The sequence below is a fragment of the Tinamus guttatus genome, unplaced genomic scaffold (assembly GCF_059628265.1).
Source record: "Tinamus guttatus ecotype Peru unplaced genomic scaffold, ASM5962826v1 Tinamus_guttatus_pri_ptg000232l, whole genome shotgun sequence".
In the NCBI taxonomy this organism is placed as follows: domain Eukaryota; kingdom Metazoa; phylum Chordata; class Aves; order Tinamiformes; family Tinamidae; genus Tinamus; species Tinamus guttatus.
In genome coordinates, this window is record NW_028288766.1 from 854,762 (window position 1) to 879,730 (window position 24,969).

The window sequence follows — 24,969 nt, forward strand, 5'->3', positions numbered from 1 at the left end:
GCGAGTGCGAGCGTGAGTGCGCGAGCGAGTGAGTGTGAGTGCGCGCGGCGGGCAGCGAGCGGGGGGGCGAGCGAGCGGCGAGCTGCGCAGCTGCTCTGCGCACAGCACCGCCGCCGCCACCAGCAGCAGCCGCGGCGGCAGCAGCACCACCTCACTGGCATTGAGCGAGCGGGGCTGCTAGTTGCGCTGGAGAGAGACGCGCAGGGAGGAGGAAGAAGAAGAGGAGGAGGAGGAGAAGAGGCGGAGGAGGAGGAGGGGGAAGAAGAAGAAGAGGAGGGAGAAGAAGAGGAGGGAGAAGAAGAAGAGGAGGGAGAAGAGGAGGCCACGCAGACCCCAAGTGAAACAAAGTATCTCCAAACCAGCACCCAACTCCACCTTGTGCGGCTCCCCAGCATGGCTTCCGAGGAACTCTACGAGGTAACTGCCCCGCCGCCGCCGCCGCCACCGCCGCGGGGGACGCGCCGCTCTTGTCACCCCCGCCCGCCGCCCCCTCCTCGCGGGGCCCGGGCCTGACCCCCCCCGCCCCCGCGGGGCCGCCCCCCCTTCCCCCCCGGCTTCGAGGAGGAGGACGGAAATATGACTGAAAGGAGGAGACGGCAAAAGTGCTGCCAGTGGCCTGCGCTCCTCTCCGCCCCCCCCGGCCCCACGCTCCGGCTCCGGGGGCAGGAAGGGGGTCCGGGGGCGGGGGGGCAGCGCTGACAGCCGCCCCCGGGCGCGGGGGTGCGCGGAGGGCGCGCGCGAGGCGCGGCGCCGTGTCCGGGGGGCCCGGGGGGCTCCCCCCGTGCCGGGCGCCCACCCTGCGCCTCGGCCGCGCGGGGAAACGTTGGCGTTGGAAGTGCCGGGCTCCGCGCGCGCCGGCTGCGGGGCGGGCGTCGGCGCGAGGCGCCCGCAGCGCCCAAGTTGGGGCGCTGACACCGCCATCCTTGACCGCCGCCGGGCCTGGGGGCGCGGGGGGCGTCGAGGTGACAGCGCGGCTCGGGGTGCCCTGCCTCGCGCGCCGCGATCATCGCGCATCCTTGCCCCTGATTGAAAAGCATGATGGTCCTCTTGGATTGAACTTCCTTGTTTTTATTTTTATGAGAAGTCATCCCTGGGAGTGAAAGGCGGTTATTGTTTTGGAGCCATTCTTGTCTTTTGGGTAAATAAGTAGTCGCCCAAGCTTAAAAATGTTTATATCTTGTCGTTAATGTGCATGAAGGCCATGTTCTTAAAAAATTATTTATATCCAGAGGCTGGAATTTTAAGGTCAAAGGAGACAGCCTTTCAAACACTTTATTACAGAAGACGCCTTGCCGTAGTGCTGGTCCACACATACGCCCTGTTTGAGGAACCACATTGGTGCTGCCATGGGTGAAAAGACCTACAGAGGACATGAAGAGTGTCCCATGCCTGTAACTTGCCTGTTACACAAACCCAGTGCTCAATGGCAGTGCTGAACTGGTAGAGAAGCTCAGAGGCCTGTCTTCCCAAGGCTGGTTAACTGCTGGTTCCATGGTTAACTGCTTTGCCAACTTTCCCCATGCTCCTAGCGTGGTTTAAGCCAGTGTTGAAGGGACCATCCGCCAAAGTAGGAAAGGAATTTTGAATTAGGGACCACTCTGCATGTGGAAAGAATTGCCAAAAACTTATCTTGACTTCAGAGGAAGTTCTGTCAAATGGAAGAGTTGAGCCTCTAGACTGCACTGCGGCCAATACTTGCTCTTTGTGTGTTTCCATATTGGATCAAAGATTGGCCATAGGACACCAGTTCTGGCAGGCATAAAAATGACCAGAAAAAAACTCTTATTTGCTGAGCATTGGACTGAGGTTAATAGTGAACACTATATATATTCATCTTCTTGGTAGGCTAAGTTTGGGTGTGAAATGTTGACTTGTGTGTAGTCTGTTGAGCTTGACTGGCCTTTCTAGGCAAGCTGGATGTCTTGCCATTGGGCAAGAACCTGATTCTCAAAATGGCGGAAGTGATGAATTACTTTTCGTCTTGTTTGGTTTTGCTTTTTTATCAGACACTTTCTTCAACTGTGCAAGTGCAAAGCATGTTTGAGACACTGAAATTGGTAATGCTTTGGGCTCAAAAGTGGTGAAGCTCTTTTTATTTATTTTTTTTCTGAATTGCTGTTTGTTTTTTGACAAGTTTTGTCTTTTAATGATACTTCAGAGCCAAGCTTGAAAAGGCAGGAATTGTAAATAATTTAAATATAGTAAACATCTAATTAAGGAAGTAGCTAACTGGAAGTTGACCCAAAATGTTGAATACCAGGCAGTTTGGACTCTTCTGTGAACTATCACATATAATAGAATAGGTTTCTGCTTCTGCTTCTTGGATGTGTTCTTTGTAGTTTTGCGATACAATATTATTTGAATCTAGTGATTGAAAAACAGTGCTGCTTGTTATATCTCCATTTTTGCTTCTAAATCTTGATCATCAAGTCTTGGTCCAAAAAAAGTTTTTGAGACCGTTAGGCTAAAAATGAATACTAACTACTGTTGCTACTGTATGTCAAAATCCTCCCAAAATACAAGTGAGAAAATCTCTTATAATCAAAGTTAAAAATTACAATAAGTTCCTTTCTTAAAATATATGTGTGTGTGTATATATATATATATATATTCAGTTTTTGATGGTGGGAGAGAGAGTGGGAGTTTTAGATGGTGGAGACTGTAGGCCAGTGATCTGGAATTCAAAGACAGAAACCTTGAAATGCTGTAACAGGCTGAGAGGATGACTTTGTTGAGCTGACTGTAGATCTTGCATATTATTTGCTCACAAGCTTTTTTCTGGGGTTGTAATAATGATTACCAGCTTTCTTGGGGTGTGTGTGAAGAAGATCAGAGGAAAACATGAAACATTTATTAACAAATATTGAAGAGGCCATTTTTTTTTCTACATGGAAAGCAAAATAGTAGTCTTGAATAGTAGTTTTGCCAACCTCTGTGGATGAGACTAATGACATAGCCTTGCCATTTGAAAGTTTTAGGCTTCCAATAGCGTCATGATAGTAAATACGACAGAGTTGGGGCAATTGGTGGACAAGATAGGAAAAGGAAAAAATAAGAAAAGGTTATGCTTTCTTTTTTTCCTAAATTTATGTCAATATGTGTTGACTTATTATGGCATCTTCATCCATGCCTGTAGCCTCCTGCATTACTGCAGCTTTGAGAAAATCCTATGTACACTTACAGCTACTTGGGCAAATACTGGAGTTACTTTCTTTTACACTGCGACAGGTTTGCTTTACCCTTGCAAGATTGTTGCTTCCTCTCATCACCTTCACTGGAGCCGTTGGAAGTATGATACCCAAATCACTTAGGTGGCTCATTTAGAAGACAAATGGTGGTTGCTGTGTATGCAGTCATCTCATCTGACTTCCTCTGGCAGACCCTTGCAGTGACAGCTGGAATTAAAAGAATCCATAGCAGTTGTTGGGATGACAATTTTTTGTTTGGTTGCATGTGAAAACAATCTCGTAGAACTATTTCCCAAATCGGTTGTAGGTGGTGACAGGTCAGCAGTACCAAAGGGCATGTGGTAGGCAAATACCAAAGCTGTGCTCAGTTTGGAGAAGTGTCCATTTTCTAAAATTTAGTAACATTCTTATACTGAGTGAAGTGGAAAAGTTTTAGATGTTGTGTCTGTTGTAGTTTATCTCTGCACAAACAGCAAGGTGTATCTGTTTTTTCTTTAAGTATTTCTGTTCCAGTTGATGGTGTGTGCATGACCCACTGACTAGATCCATTTGAGTAACTATATGGTTAGATGTGGGTTGTGGTTGCTACTCATGTTAAAACATTCTTACTGGGTTTTACCGATAAGTAAATGAAACAGTTTGTGTCACCTTTGCAAGTGCCCATGACACGAGTGCACGCAATGTACTGGAGTCTTTTCTTCACCTGGTTTTCACCCTGACACTGCTCATTAATCTACCATTTTAAGGTGACTTAAAGTTTATGATTTTTTTCCATTAAAATATTTGAGGATAACATGTATAAAACTCTTGTAGCTCAAAATCTACTAACTCTAATAATATGTTTTGTAAAATGGGAAGTGTCCCAATATTCTAAAGATGGGACCTCACTTCAGAAGATGTTGTTTTGTATTGTGTTTTTAGAACTAAAGCCTTCAACAACCATGTAGCTATAGCGAAATCACAAGCCAAAACTCACTTCAGGAGTCACTGGCTGAAGCTCTGTGGCCTTGTATTATGAATGGATTTGATCACCTAATAAATCAGGCTCAAAGACACATATTCTGCAGAATTTAAACTTCTTGTGTACAGCAGTGTTCACAAATATCAAAATGTTTGTGACATTGTGGGACATTTCTCAGCTTCCGTAGTGATTTCTGAAACTGTAATATACCAAAAACTGAGGGAGAAATGCTGTCATGCAGTTGAAACTGGATACTCCATGGGAATTTCCAACTTAAAGCCAAACCTTAGAGCACAACTGCAGCAATCACATCATCCTGTTTTCAGTGTTTCTAGTGAGAAGTTTAAGCCCTAGGTTTTCCTAATATAACGGAAAGATTAATTCCTTTATCTGCAATACATAACTTGGAGTTTTTTCTTTTTCTTCTTCTTTTTTTTTTTTTATATCTATATAGTTGTTTAATAAAGGTGTTGTAACAAAAATTAGAATTGTCCATTTGGGCAGTTAAATTTTCTTTCCTACTGAAATGGCTCATTTTTATTCAACCTGTCTTGCAGGAAGTCCAAAATGTCTTGGGGCCAATATTCAGCATTTTCTTCTTATATGCTGATTCTTAAAATCTTGGTTAAACATCAGTGACATTTGTTCATAAAGGGGGTCTTACGGTCATTGAGCTGTAACAGTTGACTCTGTGATTTTAGTTTGACAACTAGTGAATAGTGTGAATGCTGTTATTTCAAAAGAGGTAAGAGATCAAGAGAGACTTGCTTGGCAATCCCTACTATCTAAACAAGACTAGGAATTTATATCTAACCAGTTTGTGTTGCTTACAACCCTCAGGAACTGTAGATGTGGCTTGAAACAGAATGAGAGATTCGCTGTTGATCCCCTTACGGTGGCTTTATCTTTCTCGGCATGGAGAGGTGATGCGAGAGCATGGTAGGGATGGAGCCACCATGTTGAGCGCAAGGCACGTGGTGACCTATTTCCACTTCCCTTGCCCCGTTGCCCTTCCTCAGTGCCTGTCATCTCAGCTCTTCTGTCCTAGGGCTCTGTGGCGCTGGTCTTGTGAGATGCCAAAACTCCTGTAGTTCAAATATCCAGGCCCAAAGGAATTAAACTCTGCTCGAGTCCTGTGCAAATGATTCACAGATAATGAGCTATTTTAGCAGTTTTTATATACAAAGTCTTTTTTATAAACATTAATATTAGGATTTTTTTTCTTTTCATGTTAACTTGCTTTGAATTACCAATCTTGCTAGGAAGGAAAGGTAGGAGAGAAGGAGAGGGAGGAGATGGTCCATTCGCAGAGGAAAAGAGGCTGTGGTAATTCTTACCTTCAGAGACTCTCTTGTCACAGCAGTGATAAAGAGGGACTTTATTTCTTGGTTCAATCAAAGATATTGCCTAACGTGGTGCCAGTCACATTTACAGTTACAGAATAATTACTTCCAACTTACAAGTCTACACTGTTGCAGAAGGTTGCTTAGACTATGTCCAGTTTTAGTACCTCTTGAATGAGGATAAATTATTGGACACAAAGAAATTAATGAGACATGTCACAGACTCCTGTTCTTCACGAAGGCTGGTGCAGCTGGAGCAGTGTCAGCAATGCAGTATTTCTCTGACTCCTCCGAAGGTGCAGTTTCATTTATTCCTGACTATTGCAGTGTGCCTGACCTGTGCCAAACCTGTGGGAAAAAGAAAATTGCTAACAGTTTTGGTTTCCTCTCCATCTGATAACTGCTCCAAGCATGCAAAGTCTGTGTTTGGTTCAAGGGTTGACAGCCAGACTAACTCTTTGAGTATGTGATGACTAGATGTGCGCATCTATTGGCTATCGGTGATCTGCAGGCCGGTAATGTCACTGCGAAGGTTCTGCATTAGATTCCAAATCTGATATTATTGGGTTGCTTTGGGATATCTGCTGGAGGTGAGAGCTCTACGGAGCGTAATTGCGAGGTGGAAGGAATGCATAAGTCTCTTCCTGTTAACTACTTCTGTGACTGTGAGGTTTTGGAATATTGGACAACTCATGATAACCTTAAACATCTGGAAATAATAAAACATTCATAATTTTCATACTTTTCAATAGTTCATAATTTACAATAGCTTCAAATTTAGAATATTTGTTGGATTAGCATTATATTGTCAAAGAAAGCACACTGTATTTTGGTGATCAGGTGTGTCCTCCAAAGCCATAACATTTCTCTCTAAGCAGAGCTTTTACTTTTCTAATTTTTGAAGGGCTTTTAATATTTGCACACAGAATTTTGTGTTCTTTGAAATAAGTTCTTTGAACTTCTTTCAAATTACTTGGAGGAAAATAAAATTGGCAAGTTACTGGTTCAATACACTATGAAAGCAAGACTATTTACTGTTTTAATAAGAATCCTCAGAAGATTTATATGTATCCCTCAGTGGTGATCTGTGGTAGATCTTTTTGCAAGTTTATAAATATGTATGAATACATAGGTGGATATTGATTTAAAAAATCTTTTAAACACAGATTTTAGGGTTTTAATGGTTTTGAAGATATTTTGCTGGCATGAAGTATGAAATAAAATAAGTTAAATATCTAGTCAGTATTTTTAAGTATATATTCATTTGAAAAATGAAACAAAGTCATTACCGTAACTATCAGTTTTGTTGTGATTCTTCAGTGAGGTCGCACGTTTTGTAATCATGCTGCATAAAATAAATGAATGTAGGTCTGATCAAATCTTTCTTCTTGGTCATGTTTTGTAAGATGGTTTCTGTAAAGCACTAGTTCATGGAAATTTGCTTGTTCTAGAAAACAATAACAAAATGGCTTTAGTTTCAAGACACCACAGTTTAAAGCAGGATTTGGGAAGTGATACTCAGGGACACTGTTTAGGTACATTTTTAACACCATAGAAATGAATATATCTTGCCCCGAAATGCTTCCCTGTCTCCATAATGTGTTGTACATAATGAATACTCAAAAATTTTTGAACTTCTTTCCAAAAAGTGCAGTCTTCCAGCGAAGTATCCTCTGGGTATTGATAACATCTTTGTTACAAGTAACAATGTAGATACATCAAGTACAAAACGATTCAAAATAACTTCGGGAAGGTTATCTGGATAATAGTTTGGCTTTATGATACTCAGGCTTGTTTCTTATGCTTTGATTTTAGCATCTGATTTTCCCCCAATTATATATATACATAAAATATATTATTCATAGCAACATAGTGTGATTTTTTTTTTCAGTCATATGATGATGGCTAGGTCACTTACAAGGTTGAAGCTAAAAGACTGGGAATACTGCCTGTAAGAAATAATAAGAATATAAGACTATATGTTCTGAGAAAAAAGATCTGTCCAGTTCAGCATCTTTATTCTTACCAGTGGTAAGTAAGGCCTCACTATAGAAGGAAAAGAAGGGAGATGTGGAACATCAAGGGGAGCTTTTGAGGTTGGTTTCAGGATTTCAGGTTGATTTCCAGAATTTCAGTGTTGGTTTCAAAACTCAAACAACAAACGCAGAACTCTGCAGGTGCTCAGAACCCCAGTTCATTCCCCACACATACCTGTCCAGAGGGTTGCTGCTGCCAAATCCAGCAAGGACAAGTGGCCCTGAAGGCAGAGTGATGCCTTGCAAGCTATTGATCACGGTAGTGCATGATGTAAGCAGGAGAGCAGTGTGAATCACAGGTCCTTTATTCTTATTAGTGTCTTATTAGTGTATCGGTGTGTTCCTGTGTATTGTATGTCAAGCTGAGCCTCTGTCATTTTCTCTTTATATAAAAGTTTCTACACGGAACACTCATTGCAGCCTTGCTCAGATGGGGGTGGGGGGCGTTAAAACATTTCTACAAGTCTCTTAGTCATAACCGCTAAACAGGTCACTACTGCTCAGCACAATAAAGTGTTAACTTGTAACTTGAACCTTAATTTTCAAGAAGAGGTTGTTAGCTGTGATCAAACAAAACAGAAGCATCATCTCTGACTAAAATCTAAAATCATCAGCATTGTATACTCTAGATACCTGCAAAGGCTTTGCTGGGGAATTGATACGCTTTTGAGCTGTGTCCCAAAATGAGGTCTAGCTAACTATTTTGTATGAATAGACTCCTAGTTGAGGAAACTTAGAGAAGAATATGGCCATGTAGTAAATTGTGATAAGGAAATTGAGGAATGAGTCTGGTTAATTGAAGTTAAGATTATTTTTAAGGTGTTTATAAGATATAATAGATCATACTGAAGAGTAATCTTTCTGAACTTAGAATGAAACACTTTTCCTTAAAAATATGGTCAAAAATATAGATAAAAAATGTTTTTTTTTCCCTGTATAATGACTATACTGTAACTTTTGGATGGCCCATCATGTTTTCAGCACTGGCATACTTTCATTTGCTTCTTTAAGTCACAGATATGGACCAAATTTGATCTTTGACTATGCTTTCCAAAAAAACAAAGAAGCAAAAAGAAGGTAGAAGCAACAATGTTTTCATCAAAATTAAAATCTTGAGGTTTTTTTCTTAGTGTACTTTTTTGTGGAATTAGGTCATACATGTGGGTACATGTGGGTAACAGTCAGTTGAGTGAGCATTTATAGCTCTATGATTTCTAATGCTGTTTGAAAGTAACACTGCAGAACCTCTTCCTCTGGAAGAGTGAGGTTTCCATAGAACCAAACAACTACTGTCTTATGCAACCGAAGAAATCACTAGATATCCAAACATTTCCAAGCAACTGAAGTTTTAATTTAGTGCAGTTTTAGATAAATCAATCAATTTTCACTTATGATGCAATTAAGTCGAAGATTCAAACTTAAAACTCTTACTGTACACCAGGATGTCTATAGGGTATGTACTTATATGCAGAAAATTAAAGCCAAGCTTAAAAATTATTTTTATTTTTTTCCTTTCTTCATGCAGTTCAAATGCTTAGTGCTATGTACGTTTTTTGATCTGGTTATGCCAAAAGGTTGAGTGGGAGAGTAAAGGACGGTTGATCAATATTCTATTTTAATTTGAAAAAAATATATGTAAGACAATGTAAAATAGAAATCTAGCACTAATTTAATATCATATGATTTTGGGGAGGGGTGATTTCCAGATAATTAACTTCTGGATGGATTTCATGAGTAGTAGTACATCATGTGATTTGTGTCCTCATGACATGGCCTCCCCCTACAGAGACCAGATGCAAAGTTTATTCATTTATGCCTATTCCTATACTATTTTCCTCTCATTATTCATATACAGTTGCTTGTTATGCTTTAGTTCTTCATGCCTGTGAATACTCCTGAAAAGCAATGAATGATGGACAACTGTCAATTAAGTCACGGTTAAAATAGTGAGATTGATTTTTTTTTTCCCCAGTGCAAATGAAAATCTTAGTTAATCATTCTTTACTGGTAATGGTCTGTAAAATGGGAAGTTCCTATCTTTATTGCTGCATGTTATTTGAGCAGCAGTATGGAAGTCCCTACTTAAGTAATTACAGCCTAGTTCATTGTTCTAAATAGTGTGATCCCCTGCACTTGAACATATATGTCTCCAATCAAAGCTACTCAGTGTAACAAATGTTAAGTCCTGACCCACATACAAAATAATTTGGTGTATTATGACACTCTATTTGAAAGTGAATAAAATGTGCTTTGACTTCCTTACCTGTTCATGATGGATGTTTTCACAAATAATGAGAATTATTAACATTCATTATTCTTATCTGTCTGTAGGTTTTTTAGGTTTTTATTCTTACAGACAGTAAAATGTTTTATTGGCACTTTTTTTTTTCCCCTCTTGCTTTGTTATGCAGACTTCTTGTTGAGAACTTGTTTATATTGAAGAAGCTTGTATTAGGTTTTGAATTAACTTTGGTAGTGGTTCATTTTGGAAAGAGATTTTATATCTTTTTTTGTGCTAAGTAAGGTCTTAAACTGTGTCTTATCTGGACCCAGTTAATGATGAGAAAGGCGAAATGTAAGTAGTGGTTGCACTGTGGAACCACGTGATCATTTTATGTTCTGCTTTTCACTAAATGAATATTTGCTTCCTTTTCATTAATCCACAGGTTTTGTCACAAGTTTCAGTTTTACCTCCCCAACATTTTCCCAACACCTGTCTCTCTCAATCAAACCACAGGAAAAACCCTTTTTGTCTGATTTATTTGGAAAAGAGCACTTTCAATGTAGAATCAGTTATCTATTGACTGTGGAGTAATGGTGAGTTTTACAGATTTTTATCAAGCAAGAAACTAACATTTTTATGGGACAAAAATTTTAGAAAAGTCCTGATGGATCTGCCTTGACTTTTGCAGAACATGGCGGATGAGTCGTCAGGGACTGTAGGGAGGAAATGGAGGCTTTTGGCAGCAAAACGTGAAGGTTGTCTTGAGAAATGGAATTCTGTCTTTGCTGCCTTTGCCTTGTAATAGTTTCTCCAGCACTGAGCACATCAGTCAGACCAAGTATTTCAGAGATGGATTGCTAATCATTTGCTCATCCTCCTGACAAACTTCAAATCTCTGAGCTGAAGCACAAGCAGAATGATGGTCTTCTCCCCTCCCTTCCCTTTCCCCCTCCTTTCCCTCTCCCTTCCGTTTCCCTCTCTCTTTCCCTTCCTTTCCCTTCTTTGAAATAAGATATTGTCAGATCGTCTTAGAATAAAGACAGTTGATAGGATGTTAGAGAAGGAAACTCTGTGACAAGTGCAAACCACAGAAAAAGCTGCCTTCCTTTTATGCTTCTGTGGGGTAACTGGAGAGAAGTATTTGACTAGCAGACATTGACATCTTTGATATCCTCTATGGTGAACAGGGAGTCATGCAGAAGGGCCATCTAAGTGAAATTCCTCTAGAAGGTGATCACAGTAGGACCATATGCCTTTTCTCCAGAAAGATATGCAGAAAGGCTAGGCTGGTTGATTTAGTCTGCTCAGCTACATTTGCTTGATATGACCTCCTTAATGCTGCTGTTTTTTTCTACTGTCTTGTGAGCCTAATGCAGGATGATACCCAGCCTTTCATTCATTACGGATGTGTCCTTGGGACTGCACGGTGTTGGCAGGTGAATGGTGTGAAGTGACTGTGCTGGTGCTGTGCAGGGGTTTAGGCTCAGCACTGAGCTACTGCCGTGCGAGGTAAGGTTTGCTATCTGAATGGCAGTAACTGAGCAAAGTTATGCTGCTGAGTGGTAACTACTGTGCTTTATTTCATTTTACCTTAAATCATTGAAGTTTTTCAGATGGCAGTGCTCTGTAACTGACTTCAGCTGCTTCTTACTCGGTCTGTTTAGCTATTCCTTCCATTGAGCTACAACAGTATTTTGGCCACATATTAAGAGGAGTGAAAAACTGATGTAGGTTAGTTAAACACAAGCAAACAAAAAGTCCTAGCCATCCAAAAGTCTATTTGGCTGAATCAGTTCCTCAGCATGGCTCAGTGCGTGGCTGTACCCATGTTTCTGGGAGCACGGCAATGCTGGGAACATCAAAGGTTGTTGGAGCTGCCCACCTACCAAATAACAGGCACTGAAGCACACACAGCCTCAGTGAAAGAGCCCTTGGGCTGTGCGAAGAAGTTGCTCTCTTCTCTTCCCTTTGCTTCTTTATTGGCATGCAGTTTTAAAAAAATGGAGTCTTAAAAGGCACTGCTGCGGGCCTTGCCTTTCAACCGGCTCCTCCAGCACGCCACCCATTCGCCCCCATCCTTTGCGCCAACACTGATTTGTGTTGGTGGCATCATATGAACAGCGTTAAGGAGGCCTGTCTGGCTGAAAACTGCCCGCTTCTTTTGTAGAAAGAGTTTTCTTCCCGTTTCATGGCTGAAACTCAGGTTGAAGTTGAGCAGGTTCCAGCGCAATAAAAGGAACAGGTATACATGCCTTGACCAGAGGGGCGCAGAGGAGGAGACTGCGGGCAGACACGGGGAGATTGCAGCAGTGACCAGTCCACCAAACAGCACCTCTTAGTTTTCAGCTGTATTAGCTCAATGAAGTGGCTCCTGGGGGTGGCACAACTTGCAGAGACAGCACAAGCCAAGGGCAGGCTGAGTGTCCCTATCGCTGTTGTCCCCTTTGAGGGTGCCCTATATCCACACCCTGAGCCGCGTAGCTCTGTGCGGGGCGCTGTGGAGGAGGCCGCAAACACCAACGAGGCAGCCACGTTCAAGGTAGAAAGCAAAAATGTTCTGTGCCATGTGGTTGTATTGGCTCTTTTTAGTGGGAGAATGAAAAACTTCTTGTGGGGTTCCAGGGACTTCGAAGTCCTGAGGTAGTTAGTACATTCCCTGAATTTTGCATGAAGCAAAGCTTAATTAAAGTATTTGTTGCTTTTGGTGTGCATCACAAGTACTTAAAATCCTGCAGGCATGTAAGGTTGTCTTTCACCTGTCCGCTCTGGTTGCATTAAAATTATCCTTTGATGCTGTTGTGCAATCCCAGTCAGAAGACAGGGGTAGAGTACAAGCATAGTTAAGAGTATAAATCATGTTTAAGGGCTTAGGTTACGCACTGAGTAGGCAGTGGGCAGGGGCTGGCATGGGACAGGATATGTCCTAATAGTTGAAATTGCTTTAAGATACGTTTTATTTAAAATGCCACCATTCATCAAGATTATTTGAGTCTCTCCAATGGTATTAGTGTTCAAAATATAAATACCTTTGATATCTTTTGGTTGAAAAACTTCTACTTTTTGGCTGAAAAACTTCTACTTTTGGCTTCAGTTTCAGTAACAGAAACAAACAATTTCCACTTAGAATGTGTTTATTTGAAGGTGGGAAAAGTGATAGGGAAAATACTTTTTTTTTTCCTTTGCTTTTTAGTTCCTTCCAGTATATAAATGAAACCGGAAAAGGAGTGAAAAATAGGTACTATTTTTCTAATAGTAAAGACTACTTTCTAATGCTAAAGACTACAAGGATAGTACTATTTTATCAAAGGACTTGAGAGTCTGGGAATGTGGAAATAGTAATTGAAATGAGAATTTCTAAAGCATCTAAAGTAGTTTAAGCGCCCCAAATCCATTGTTCTGTGTCTACAGGCCCCTTATTTGTTGTATATTAAGAAATAATATTCTGCTGAATAAGTGTAGCTAATACTTATTTAAGAAAGGTATTATCTCTAAATGTTAAATGTGATTTGAAAAGATTATGTATTCAGAATTTTAAGATGTTTTCTTTTATTAGAAAGCTTTTGTATACTTATTATAAATCTAGCCTGCATTTATATTAAATAAATTATTAATAAATAAAGTCCATTTAAAAATAACATTTTCTGTTGATCCTCATGTGGAAACCCAAAACAATATATTTAAATTGTGTTACTTGCCAACAAAGTCTAAAAGGACATTAGATTATTTATGCATGAAAATTACTAAGTCAAACAAACTTCCACTATGCCAGTTTTTATTCCGTGCCACACGTCATTAAAAGTAGAAGCAAATTGCAAAATCGAACCGCTCTTATTAGTACTTCCTTTCTTTTCCTTCTGTACTTCAATTCTGACATTATTCCAATGTCCAATCTGGCCTAGACATTGTTGTTTTAGATCTAGAAAACAAGGATTAAAATGTTACGTTCTATTTCTAATTACTCACAAGATAAAAGCAAGAAAGTGAGGTTGACACTGAAGGATAGGGTTGGCGGGGGGAAAAAAAGTGTCTTCAGAAAGTTCCTAAGCTCTGAACTTTCTTTTTACAGAGATAAAGACATGTTTTGCTGATTTTTATTATCTACAACATTTTTCTGTGTCTGCTGTTTTGGGAGAGATTTGGAAATGGTTACTGATCTCTTTTTGGTCTTTCCGAATTATTCTTTGCAGTGACGATATCCTCCCTAAAAAGCAAGAATATATTGTTTGGTTAATTAATAATTCCTTTCTCTTTTGTATTTTAATATTGCTGTAATATACCATATTATGGGGGAGACACTATGGACAAGAAAGAGTGCTATTATTTGCTATAATGTAAAAATGAAAAAAGAAATAGAAATGTTGAATTTTATATATATTATTGAATCAATATTCTGTCTATTGATTGTCTATTCTGTCAAGCTACTCTCAATGAATAGCCTATTTTATCAATTTGATTTGGACCACTTATGTGAGGGAGGAGTCTTCCTTTAAACATCCTAGGTACAAAGAGAATATGCTTTATGATTTCAAAGTGATTGTATAAGGTGATGGTTAATAAAACTTCTGGAAAGTCTGATGTGTCAGGTCACCTATTACATTTTTCTGCGAATTAGAAACACTATTCAATTTTACTCCTGACCAAAAAAAAGAAGGAAAAAAAAAACAGGGGGGAAATGAGATATGACATCACTTAGCTTTCACCAGAACAACCAGCACTCATAGTTATTATTATTTATTTATATTTGTTATATCCAGCATAGCAATGGCCAGTAATATATATTCACTTTTTTTTCCCCAAAAGGATGATTTCCTAAAAATAATTTAATATACGTTTTACTGCAAATATAAGCAAAACAAATGTATCTGTCAGTTACGCTGCTTAAAAAATCTTTAGGGATCTCTACTGTTCTTGGAATGGAAGAAATTATTGTGTCATAGTATGAAATTGCCATAGCAAAAGTAAGGTGGAAATGAAGAACCAAATGAATGAAAAATTCTAAGAGATAACAGAGAAAATGCAGTGGACATTAGTGACCATCCTATAGCTGTCATGAAGAAAAGACTGTTCATAAAAGATATAGACAGTAACCATAAAACTTATGTTAATGCTGCTAAGAACAATATGACTCTTATTCACTAAGAGTCAAAAATACAAGTAATGATAAGGATTTTTTAGGTAAGAACAATACTAGTAGAAAAAAAAAAAAGACAAGAACGTTGTCAAAAGTATTGAGTGTGTAAAATACATATATATGTATGCTAAGAGTCCAAATACTCTTGTTCAATGGCCAGAATCCAGATGCTGTGTTCACAGTTGACAGTGATTTCTAAAAATACTTCTTTATTCCAGTAAGAACAACTTTTTTTTTTTTTTTCCTCAGGAGTCAGGCTTTTCACTCAAAAGTCTGAAATGTTAACCAGCTGATGAGCTCTGAGGTGGTGTTTTGGGGATTCTCTCTCTCTATCTCTCTCTTTTTTTTAGGTTGTCATAGTTATAGAAGTGTAAATGAGATGTCCAGGTTACAACATAAATGCTAGACTGATCAGAAAAAGAACTGTTGAAAAACTGAAATGGGAATTGGTTAGCAGAAAAATTAAGAAAGAAGAGTTGCTGCTTGCCCAACTGGTCATGCTGAACAGAACAATTTTAGATATAGTAAGCTTTGGCAGGACAGCTGATGTTCTGCACAATGTTCTGATTTTTAAAACCTAGCTCTTTGCTAAGTCAACACAGTCCATATTAAATACATTTTAAACTCGTTAATTGACAGATCATTAAGCAGTAATAAATGAAGAACTCTTGTGTTGGATTTTGTAGAAATCTTTTCACAGACCATTGCTTTGAGGATTTGGATAATGATCTTGAGGAAAAAAAAATAATAGAATCTCTGGTAAAGTACATAGATGATTCAAAAGCTGATGAGTTGACAAATGTGAAGGATGGTCTGTGCTTAGTTAATGGGGATCATTTCAAAATATGTTAATAGTGCTGAATATATTATCTAGACAGTAAGATCATACATATGAGATGGAGAATAGTACTTTGGAAAGTACTAATTCAGAGACTGAACACAGAAATTAAGATGCCCTTTGCAATCACTTGGTGAAATCTCTTGGTATGGGGGATCTGAAGAGGATTTAGAAGTTTGGTTTTAACTTAACAAAGGGAAGTTTAGGAGATGAGTAATGGTCTGGAATGAAGGTTTTAAGAGCAATCCCTTTAGTATAGCAAACAACGTTGTGACAAAACACAGTAGCTAAAAGCTGAATCCAGATGGATTCTTCTAGAAGTACAATAAGCTTAAAACTGAGGCCAGTTATCTCCAGAAAAGTTTAAGAATGTGCTAAATAAGCCAGCGCTTAAATGCTGTGAACCTTTCCCCCTCCCAAAAAATGCTTCTAACTCCAGCAGAATATGATAGCCTGGTGCAGGAATTACTGGGTGAAATTTCCACTTGTGCAGGAGGGCAAACTAAGTGATCACTGCTCAGTAAAATCTGTGAGTTGAGGTAATACAGGTCATACAAAATCCAGCAAAGATGTTTTCTACATCAAAGGCCCTCTGTACTCACTTGTAGTGCATGTCTGTGTGTGTTTGAAGGGTAAGGTGGAAGAAGAGAGGAGAGAAAGGGAGGGTTGGGACATGCGAAGAAGGCGTGATAGAAATGAGTTTAAATTCCGTTTTTATATACATGAGAATTGCATGCGATTTATTTATTAAATAAAAATATGTAATAATTTGAGCAACAAGTGTATCTACTCCGTACTGCCTTGGAAGATTTTTACATGATAATTGTGTGAATTGGCAACCAGCTGGGAACAATACCCTGCTATTTGTTAAAGGAGAGGACAATAAAAGTTCTTCTAGACAGGAAAGAATCTACATTGTTAACAGATGACCTGAAAGTTCAGCTCATTGCAAAGGCAAATATTTTGACCAGGAGAATAATTCTTCCTGTGGAGCAGTATGAGTTGCAGATCTTAAGCTGCACGGTTATTTTTAACCATGTCACAGCTATTGAACTTAGTCTTACTTCATAAACAATGTGGAAAAAACTAAGTAGATCTTTCTCTGATGAGGGTAGAGGTGAATTTGTCAGAATCCTTTTTGATTGCAGTTTTGTGTAATTTCCATGTGACCTTTTTAAACAGATTGTAGGTAGATTTTTGTCTTTTGCTGTTGACTGTGTTGTGTTCTGTTTGTTTTGTGCTCCAGAAGTATTACAGCAGTGGAGTAACTGAGGAACAGCAGTAATCTGCTGTTACTTGTGGATATAAGGCTGTTAGGTTGAAGGAAAAAAATATTACATGGATTTTCAGAAATGGTATAGTGGGAAAGGATTTATCAAGGAAAGTCTATTTAACCTTAAAATTATGCATGGTTTAATTGTATATCTTGGTGTGTGTATGTATGTATTATATATAAATATACAGCTAGCTAGCTCTGTTGCAACTTCTGGATGTTAAGGTTGTGTGTTGCTGTTTATCTACATTCTATCTGGAATATGCTATAAAGTTTATATTTGTTCTGTGTCCATACCCTTTGGGAAGAAAGCGAGCATCCTAGCTCTTTAATTGCCATGCCCTTCCTTGTATTGTGCCTTTAGCTATTCAGCCTTTGTAGGAAAGGAGCCTCGAAAAGGAGAAACAAGGGAATTGTACCTAGTGCAAATCTCTATGAGTTTTGTTTCTTTTCCACCATTGCAGTTAGTGAGGTAATCACCTTGGCTACCTAAATGGTACCATTTGGTCAGGGTTCATCAGTTCCTTCCCTTCCCTGCTGCTTCACTGGGCTTAGGCTAATGGATTTGTGGAAAACTGGAAGGCAGCCGCTATGTGCCAAGTTTGTTGGTACTTTGCTCGGTCCTTTGGTGGCAGACATAGAACAGAAATGTGCTACTGAGAATAATGTTCATGAAAATGAGCTAGAAACTGTAGCCAAGCAAACATTCCTTATGCTGGAGCATATTTTGATAGATGACAATAACATTTAAAATAGGCTCTTTGACACCTTTAAAAATAATATTTGACTGATAAAAAAGTGATATGATATAAATTGAAACTATAGTCAATATGTTGTGTGATACAATTGACTTAAAATGTTTATATGTTACCACAAAAGAAATTGGATACATTTAAGTTCAGTTCCTGTCAGACTGTCAGATTTTATTCAGTTCCTGTCAGAGATTGTTCTTTGCTTGGTTAATAAAGATTTGTGCCCACAAGCAAACCACATTTAGGTTAGCCCTTAGTTCATATATACTTGATAAATCTGTTAAAACTATAGGACCTCGAAAGCATCAGGGTTGCCAACACCCTAGGGCAAAGGCTAAGTTTGGCTATCATTTTTTTCTTTATATTTTATACCATATTGTAAAAATACTGTTCCTTATTCTTACAAATTCAACCCTGTAAAATCAGGAAATGTCACACTGATGGTTGTCTGCAAATTCTTAATTCTTTGGACCTAGTTTGGGCATAGGATTAATCATGGATCCTATGGCCAGGGAAGAAAACCGTTTGTGGTCATAGTTAAAGGAGCACTAAAGGTGCTCAGCGAGTCCAGCCTTTTTGAAGAACTGAGAGCAGAGGATTGCTTGCCCAGTTGGTGATCACAGGAGGGAAGTGAGAACGAGGGAAGTTTCATGGGAAACCATGAGCAGCAACCAAGTTACTTGGCGTGTTTAGGTTCTCCTGTCTGTCCCTATTCCCAACCGCTGCAAATTCCCTGCCATTTCAAATGAGCTGTATGTTGACATCCACCCTTCGCCCTCAGCCTCAGCTAGGATTTCACTGAGAGTCAGTTTAGGGAGTTTGTCTGCCTGAAAAGTCTTTTTCCCACCCCTTTTTCTTTTTCCTTAGTAGAATTAGCTGGAGGCTGGGTCAGCTCCATGGAGTGATTCACTTCCCTGCTGGACAAACAGTGATGCTGAAGTGAAGGGGCGGGAGAGTGAGGACAGACACGGCAAGATTTTGGCAGCCTCGTTAAGATTATTTTATGTGACTGTAACAGAGTAGCACTGGAGAGAGCGAAGGGCTGAATTTGGTAGGCTGCTGGTACCTTTGGAGGTGCTCTGATTTCTCAAAAACACAGCCATTTTATTAGGCAACTTTAAATACAGCACTATTTCACTACAGTCTCCCCTATAATGAAATGTCTTTAAAGTAGCATGCAAAAATATTTTGAAGGTATAATAACTGTTTGAAGTTGAAATTCCAGCATGGCTGTATTTATAATTTGAAGCATATAGAATGAATCTGTTCATTAGAAACTTGAGTTATATCTATTTAAAATGGAAATGTGAATCCCGAATACTTAAGCTGGCATCTAAAAACAAACTTTCTTATAAGACTGCTTGCTGTTGTATTGCAAAAGAGAGCAAAGTTGGTTTCCTTCTAGAAATTTCTCTGGATCCTTTGTTGTTCTGTAAGTTTCTTAAGTAGAAATGCGAGTAGTTGATTTTTTGAAGTGTTTGGGTTTTGCCTTTTTGAAAATGAGGGAAATTATAAGGTAGGAGGAGCGGTAATTCAAATGTGCATCTCTTCATGCCCATCAGTAGCTCTTCTGATCATCACCCACGTAGAGTATCAAACTGTGTAGATACCACTTGATAGGTCTGTTGGTGTGGGAAAAAACCTCCGAGCCATAATAATGGTTTTGCTTTCCTTCAGTTATCCACGTGGATTCCAGTCAGTGTGCTTGTTCATGGACTCCACTTTCTAGTAGCCACTGGGATCTTGCCTGCTTCCTGGAAACCACTGCCCTTCTCCACCTAAATTCAAGGGTAGCTGTTTCCAAGAGATCTATACATTTTCTGTCCACATGGCATCTATTCCTGTCTCTTACCAGGCGTATAAAGGAGAAGGAACCTGCCTACGGTACCCATTTGCAAGGCTCCTTTGGCAGCAGCTGGGTTGATAGGAGAGCAAGTCCACGCCACAGGATTCATTACTGCCCTCTCTCTGGGGTTACTGCCCTCTCCGGTCTGCTAGCTGAGCTGCTCTTGGGAGCTCTCCCTAATCCCATTCAGGCAAATTGAGCCATGTTAGGAAAGATTTGTTACTTAAATTACTTAAGCCGATCTAGGTGGTTTTGACTGACATTTTTGGGGAGTTCTTATATATGGAGCTCAACCAGAAGATTTGAGAATTGGTAAACTCCAGCAGGATGGGATCATATGTTGGGGAAATGGGTGGCAAAGAGCAATGAGGTCTTTCTCAGGTATGGCCCAACTGGTTGCCTGTCTGCATCCTGAAATTTGGAAAACCTGCTTTTCTTCATGGAACAGTCTTAAATCTGCTGAGCCATTAGAAGGAAGAAGAGAATATTGTCTAACGTCTGTCCCTCTCCGAGCGTTTCCATCAGCCACGACTTCGCGTGGGGTACGTTGGCCCCGAGTCCATGCCTGTCCACTCTTGAGCGACTCTGACATCAATAGTGCAGGCTGAGCTGAAGTGCAGGTCTCCCTCTGGTGCCTGCTTTGTAAAAGCACAAGATTTTGTAATGAGTCTGAGCAATTGAAACCCAAATGCATGAAAAGAGAAAGGTCTCTCTGTTGTCCTGGTAATGACAGTCCTGAGAGTGCTGACAGTACCTTCAGACAGTCAACCGCTCTCCTCTCGTAGGACACAGCACTCATCTACGCACAAATCCAGAACCGCTTGTTCACTGTCAGCTGCAGCAGTGCTTGTCTTCCACACCTCTTCTGACAACAAAATACTCCGTTTCAGGAGTATATATCGTAGCAAGTCTTTGGAAATAGAACTTTCTCTTTCTTACCAATTCCTTGGAGTTTCTATTTTGGAGATTACTCAGCCAGAAAAAAAATGTCTTCCTTATGCTGTTGGTATTTTCCTACCTCGACAGATTCCAGCATACCATGATGGAGGGCTAATGTAAAGCTCTTTCCCGTGCTGATGGAATGTCCTGAACTTCAGATGTTAACAGGGGTGTGCCACCACACATCTCCCTAAAAAATGGTAAAAGCTGATGCCATCACTGAGAGAGGATTTTTAATTTACATCACCTTTTGTCTCAGTCATCTGCCCTTTTATGGAAGCCCACTTCACATAATGCTGCTGTGAATTTCACAGCTCTCTGCGTGTAAATTATTTGTCCTATATTCCCAAGAACACACAGTACAAGTGTGGCTCAGAAGCCTGAGTTAGGCTATGCATCAGAAGAACTCCATGCATTTTGGACTTGGTATTTTTTGGTGCTACACTCCAGACTTTGACAATATTTTGGCAACTCAAGATAGCTGCAGACAGTTCTCAGGCAACTACCAGTAACGTGTCTGGCTTAGCCTGTCTCATTGGGATGTCCCAAAAATAGCCTGTTCTGAAGATGCCCAAAGCAATCTAGGCAGAAAAAAATGGATGGTTCTACTGGTTAATGCTTCAGACACATGTTTTCTCATCCTTTGTCATGAGCTAGGACATTCCTAAGAATTTCTCTGATACAAGAAACAGAACAAGACAGAAGATTGATCTGAGCAGCCCCAGAATGAGACAAATCAGGCTGATATTTAGAAATGATTAACTGAAGATAGTCCCCAGTACTTTGCTTATCTAATACACAGCAATCTAATCATACATTTGAACGCAGGTTCTGTGTATGTCTGTGGAGTGTGTTCAACAAAATAACCTGTTCACCTGGGGTCCAGAATACTTGCTTCTAAAGCTCGAGAACAAGCTGGTTTGGAAAATAGCAGGTCATTGGGGTGGGAATCCCATCTGCTTGTGATGTCCAATGCTGTCATAGAGGACAATCTGTTAGTCCTGAAAAGAGTCTTTTGGCTTCTGTTGCGCGTTGCGGCACTTTGCAAAACTGCAGAAGAAGGTGGTCAAGTTCTTTCAGGGTCTTGTACTGGGGGATCTCTATTCATGAATCAGTTTTTCTTCCCTCTTGAAATCAAACTACTTCCATCTGAGTGTTAGACTCTAGTTTTGACAGAAATTAATTACTGCAGCAGGAATGATGAGGGGGAGCAGAGGTGTTTTGTTTTGTTTTGCTTTTCCCAGTGCTTTCTCTTCCATTGTGCTGGCTCATCTGTTTTTATGGCTGAATTTGAAGCAGGTCCAGAAATTCAGCTAAAGCAGAAATATCGCCTTGGTTTGCTGCTGAGCAGAATCACTTCCCTAAAGGGGTACGATGTGCAGCTGCACATCACCTGTGCCAGCCCAATAGAGGGAATGGCATGGGAGCAACCGAAGGGAGCTTCGAGAATAAAGTGGGGGTTTATATATATATATATAATGACTCTTGAAAGGAAGCAAAGACAAGCAGGTGCCCCACTGGTAGTACTTTCTGGAAGTTGTCATAAAATGGCTTCTACTTGTTGTCAGTCAGATGTATTCTGGGTTCGAATTTCGGGTTAGAGCTGGGCCTTGCACTGTCCTCTCCTTCCCATATTTTTGCTTTTTTTTTCATAGAAAACAAGAGAGAATGATGGAGGAGCTCTTTCACACCTTCCTATTCAGCCTTTAAAAGAAATAAATTTGACTCAAAGTGTTTCGCAACTGTGGTGTTGTCTAAGGCAGGTCAGAGACCTCATCCAGGAGCAAATCATAGTAGTAGGCTACTTTTCCACTGCTAGCGTTCAGCACTTCCTTAAATCCTATGCTTGGGTTCAGAAATCCTCTACAAGACACACAAACTGGCTCCGTGAGGTAACGGATGTAGGTTGAGCAGTGGCAGAAGTTTCCTTGTAAGGCTCTCCTATCTTGAAGGAGGCCAGTGAAATGAAAAATTGTTTTATCCTAGAAGCTCAGTCAGATGCTTTATAAGGCTTATTCCTCCAATTCCTTCCAGGGAAGCTACCTTTCTACGTGGAATTGTTTTGTCTGTAAGGATTTATTTGCTTGTAACCTTCCCAAAGTATCCTGGAATCAGAGAAGCCTCCTGAAGAATGATGGGCTCTCAAAACTCGCTCTGTGCTCTGGAGGAATATTGCTGAAGAGGGCTTGCCATTTTTCCCCATTATGATCTTCATCTTTTTTTTTTTTTTAAAAAAAAGGCCCTAAAGATTAATGGAAGGCCCCTAAACCTCCATCTGCACCAGCTTATGGGAAAATTTGATGAAACATAAGTCTGCAGCTAGCTGCTTTCGCCTGCACTGTGCACTTATGTTGGGAATCACAGTAAGGACTGTGCTGTAAGGTGAATATGGAAAACATTGTTTAATGTTAAGTACAGCTGCTGGGGAAGGAGGTGTTCAGAAGAGTATGTTGCACCATATACCATAAAGATACTCCAAAATACCAAGCACTGTGCTTGAGAGAAATACTGTCTTTCTGTAGGACTGCACTTACATGCGTTGGTAATTTCAGTGCTGCCCAGGCTCAGTGTAACAAGAGCTCTCGCCTCAGGGGGAGTCTAGGTGAGCGTTTAGGCTTGCGTGGAGTACGAGCACAGCTGCGAGACCAGGATCTCACCTGGGGCTTAAGCCCCTCCTTGAGCCCGGGCTGGGCTTGGCCAGGCGCGTGTTCCTGTTCCCCAGCCAGGCGGCTCCTGTGCGGCAGGAGGCAGCTGAGTAACCGCTGAGTAACAGCGGAGCTCGAGCTCGCCCCGCGCGGCCCCGCTCCATCCGCAGGGCTCCCCGTGCTCCCCTGCCCGCAGCCTCACTCCCACCCTCCCCACCAAGGCACCTCCAGATTAGTTATTGCATAGAGTACTAGGAAAACACCTTTTTTTTTCTTTTTTGATGAAATTGCTTTTATGCTACATGCAGCCTTCATGTCTTTGTTTTTTTTTTTTTTCTCTTCTATGAAGTGACATTTTCACTTCCTTTTCTAGACTTTTTTTCCTCCTCTTCTGCTTCAATCATTTTTTTTTTCTGAAGCGGTACTTCCTTGAGCACTCATTAAAAATTGCATCTGTTCTTCACCTTTGAGAACTGAATGCAATGAGGGACGGAGAAATAATCCTTCTAAATAATCCTCTTTCTCCTTGTGCACTATTTGTTTCTTGTTCCTTTCCATTTACTTTTGTCATCCTTACCCTTTGCCTGCCGTATTTTAAGTCCTTTTGGAGCTAACTAAACACTTACCAGCAGGATTTCAAGTTGTTTGGCAGACGCTAAGCAGAACAGTTTTTAGAATTCCTCTAAGCATCACATTGAAGTCTGTTTCTGCTGATTTTGATGTATTAGTAGTTATTGGTAGCCAGCAGCATCTCTTGGCATGATTGAATCACACTGCTAAAGGTAAAACTTACACTTTTCTTTAAGTACCAAATCATATAATAGTGCCATTAGATCTATTGTAGCTGGTTCTACACTTAAAATTTGAGTTTATGGAAACTGTTTAAAATAAAGTAAATGCTGGCCAGCCTCGCTAAGTAGCTGGATATTCTCCTTTGTTTCCTGAAGGAAGACAAAGCCAATCCTCCAACACATTCAAGCAGATAGCCCCTTTGAATGAAATATAGTCATAGATAATTTGAGGATACATTCAGGGACTTTTTTTTTTGTCCTATCTGAAACATGTATATGTTTAACTTTTTTTAGGATAGGACCAGCTACTGAGATCTATAGATGTTAGATACACATCAATATAATATGGGAAGAGGGGCATGTGCTGAATCCCAGATCTGAAATGGTTATTTGAACTAATCCCCAAAGACTGTACTTGTGATTCTCCATGTCTCTAACATATTTCCCTAATGAAGATGTTAATTTCCCAGATTTAAGTAGCTGTCCCCCCATAGTTGTGCATTAGCTGATCCCCACTGCTAGTTGGGAAAAAAAAGTGGCTGAAAGGTGGTTTTTTTTTTTTTTTTAATTTAGAGTTTGGTCTGAGTTTAATTTAGCCATGTTTACTACTGTAGCTTCTTGTTCTTTGTTTTCTCTCAGGAGAGATGTGCAGGTGATGAAGTAATAAGTTATGAAAGAGGAATAGTGAAACTTAGGTAGCTGTAAGAAGAGCTGAATCTGAGAATTTTAACAATTTCCTTTACTGATAGGACATAGAGGTGAAAATATACTGGATAAGCAGGTAATATATAGATTAGTATGAAGTGATGATATGGGTGGGTGTAAATAAGCATTTAACTTTATTGAAAAAATACTTAAAATGATAAAATTATTAAAATATGAACTCTAAACTTAGTAAAAGACTAAAACTAATAATATGTATACATATTTTTTTTTTCTGCCAAAAGGAAATTAGTCACTGGCCGATTTCAAAAGTTTACTAAAATAAACTTTTTGTAGATT

General features: G+C 40.0%; 1 protein-coding gene across 1 annotated transcript in view; it reads left to right on the plus strand.

The window, feature by feature from the left end:
- Positions 1-237: 237 nt before the first annotated feature.
- CDYL (chromodomain Y like) overlaps positions 238-24,969 on the plus strand; it is a 95,947-nt gene continuing 71,215 nt past the window's right edge. Inside the window, exon 1 of the mRNA XM_088525651.1 lies at positions 238-417. Within this exon, the coding sequence (XP_088381777.1) occupies positions 394-417 (24 nt within the window). The 5' untranslated portion in view covers positions 238-393. The remainder of the gene's footprint in view (positions 418-24,969) is intronic.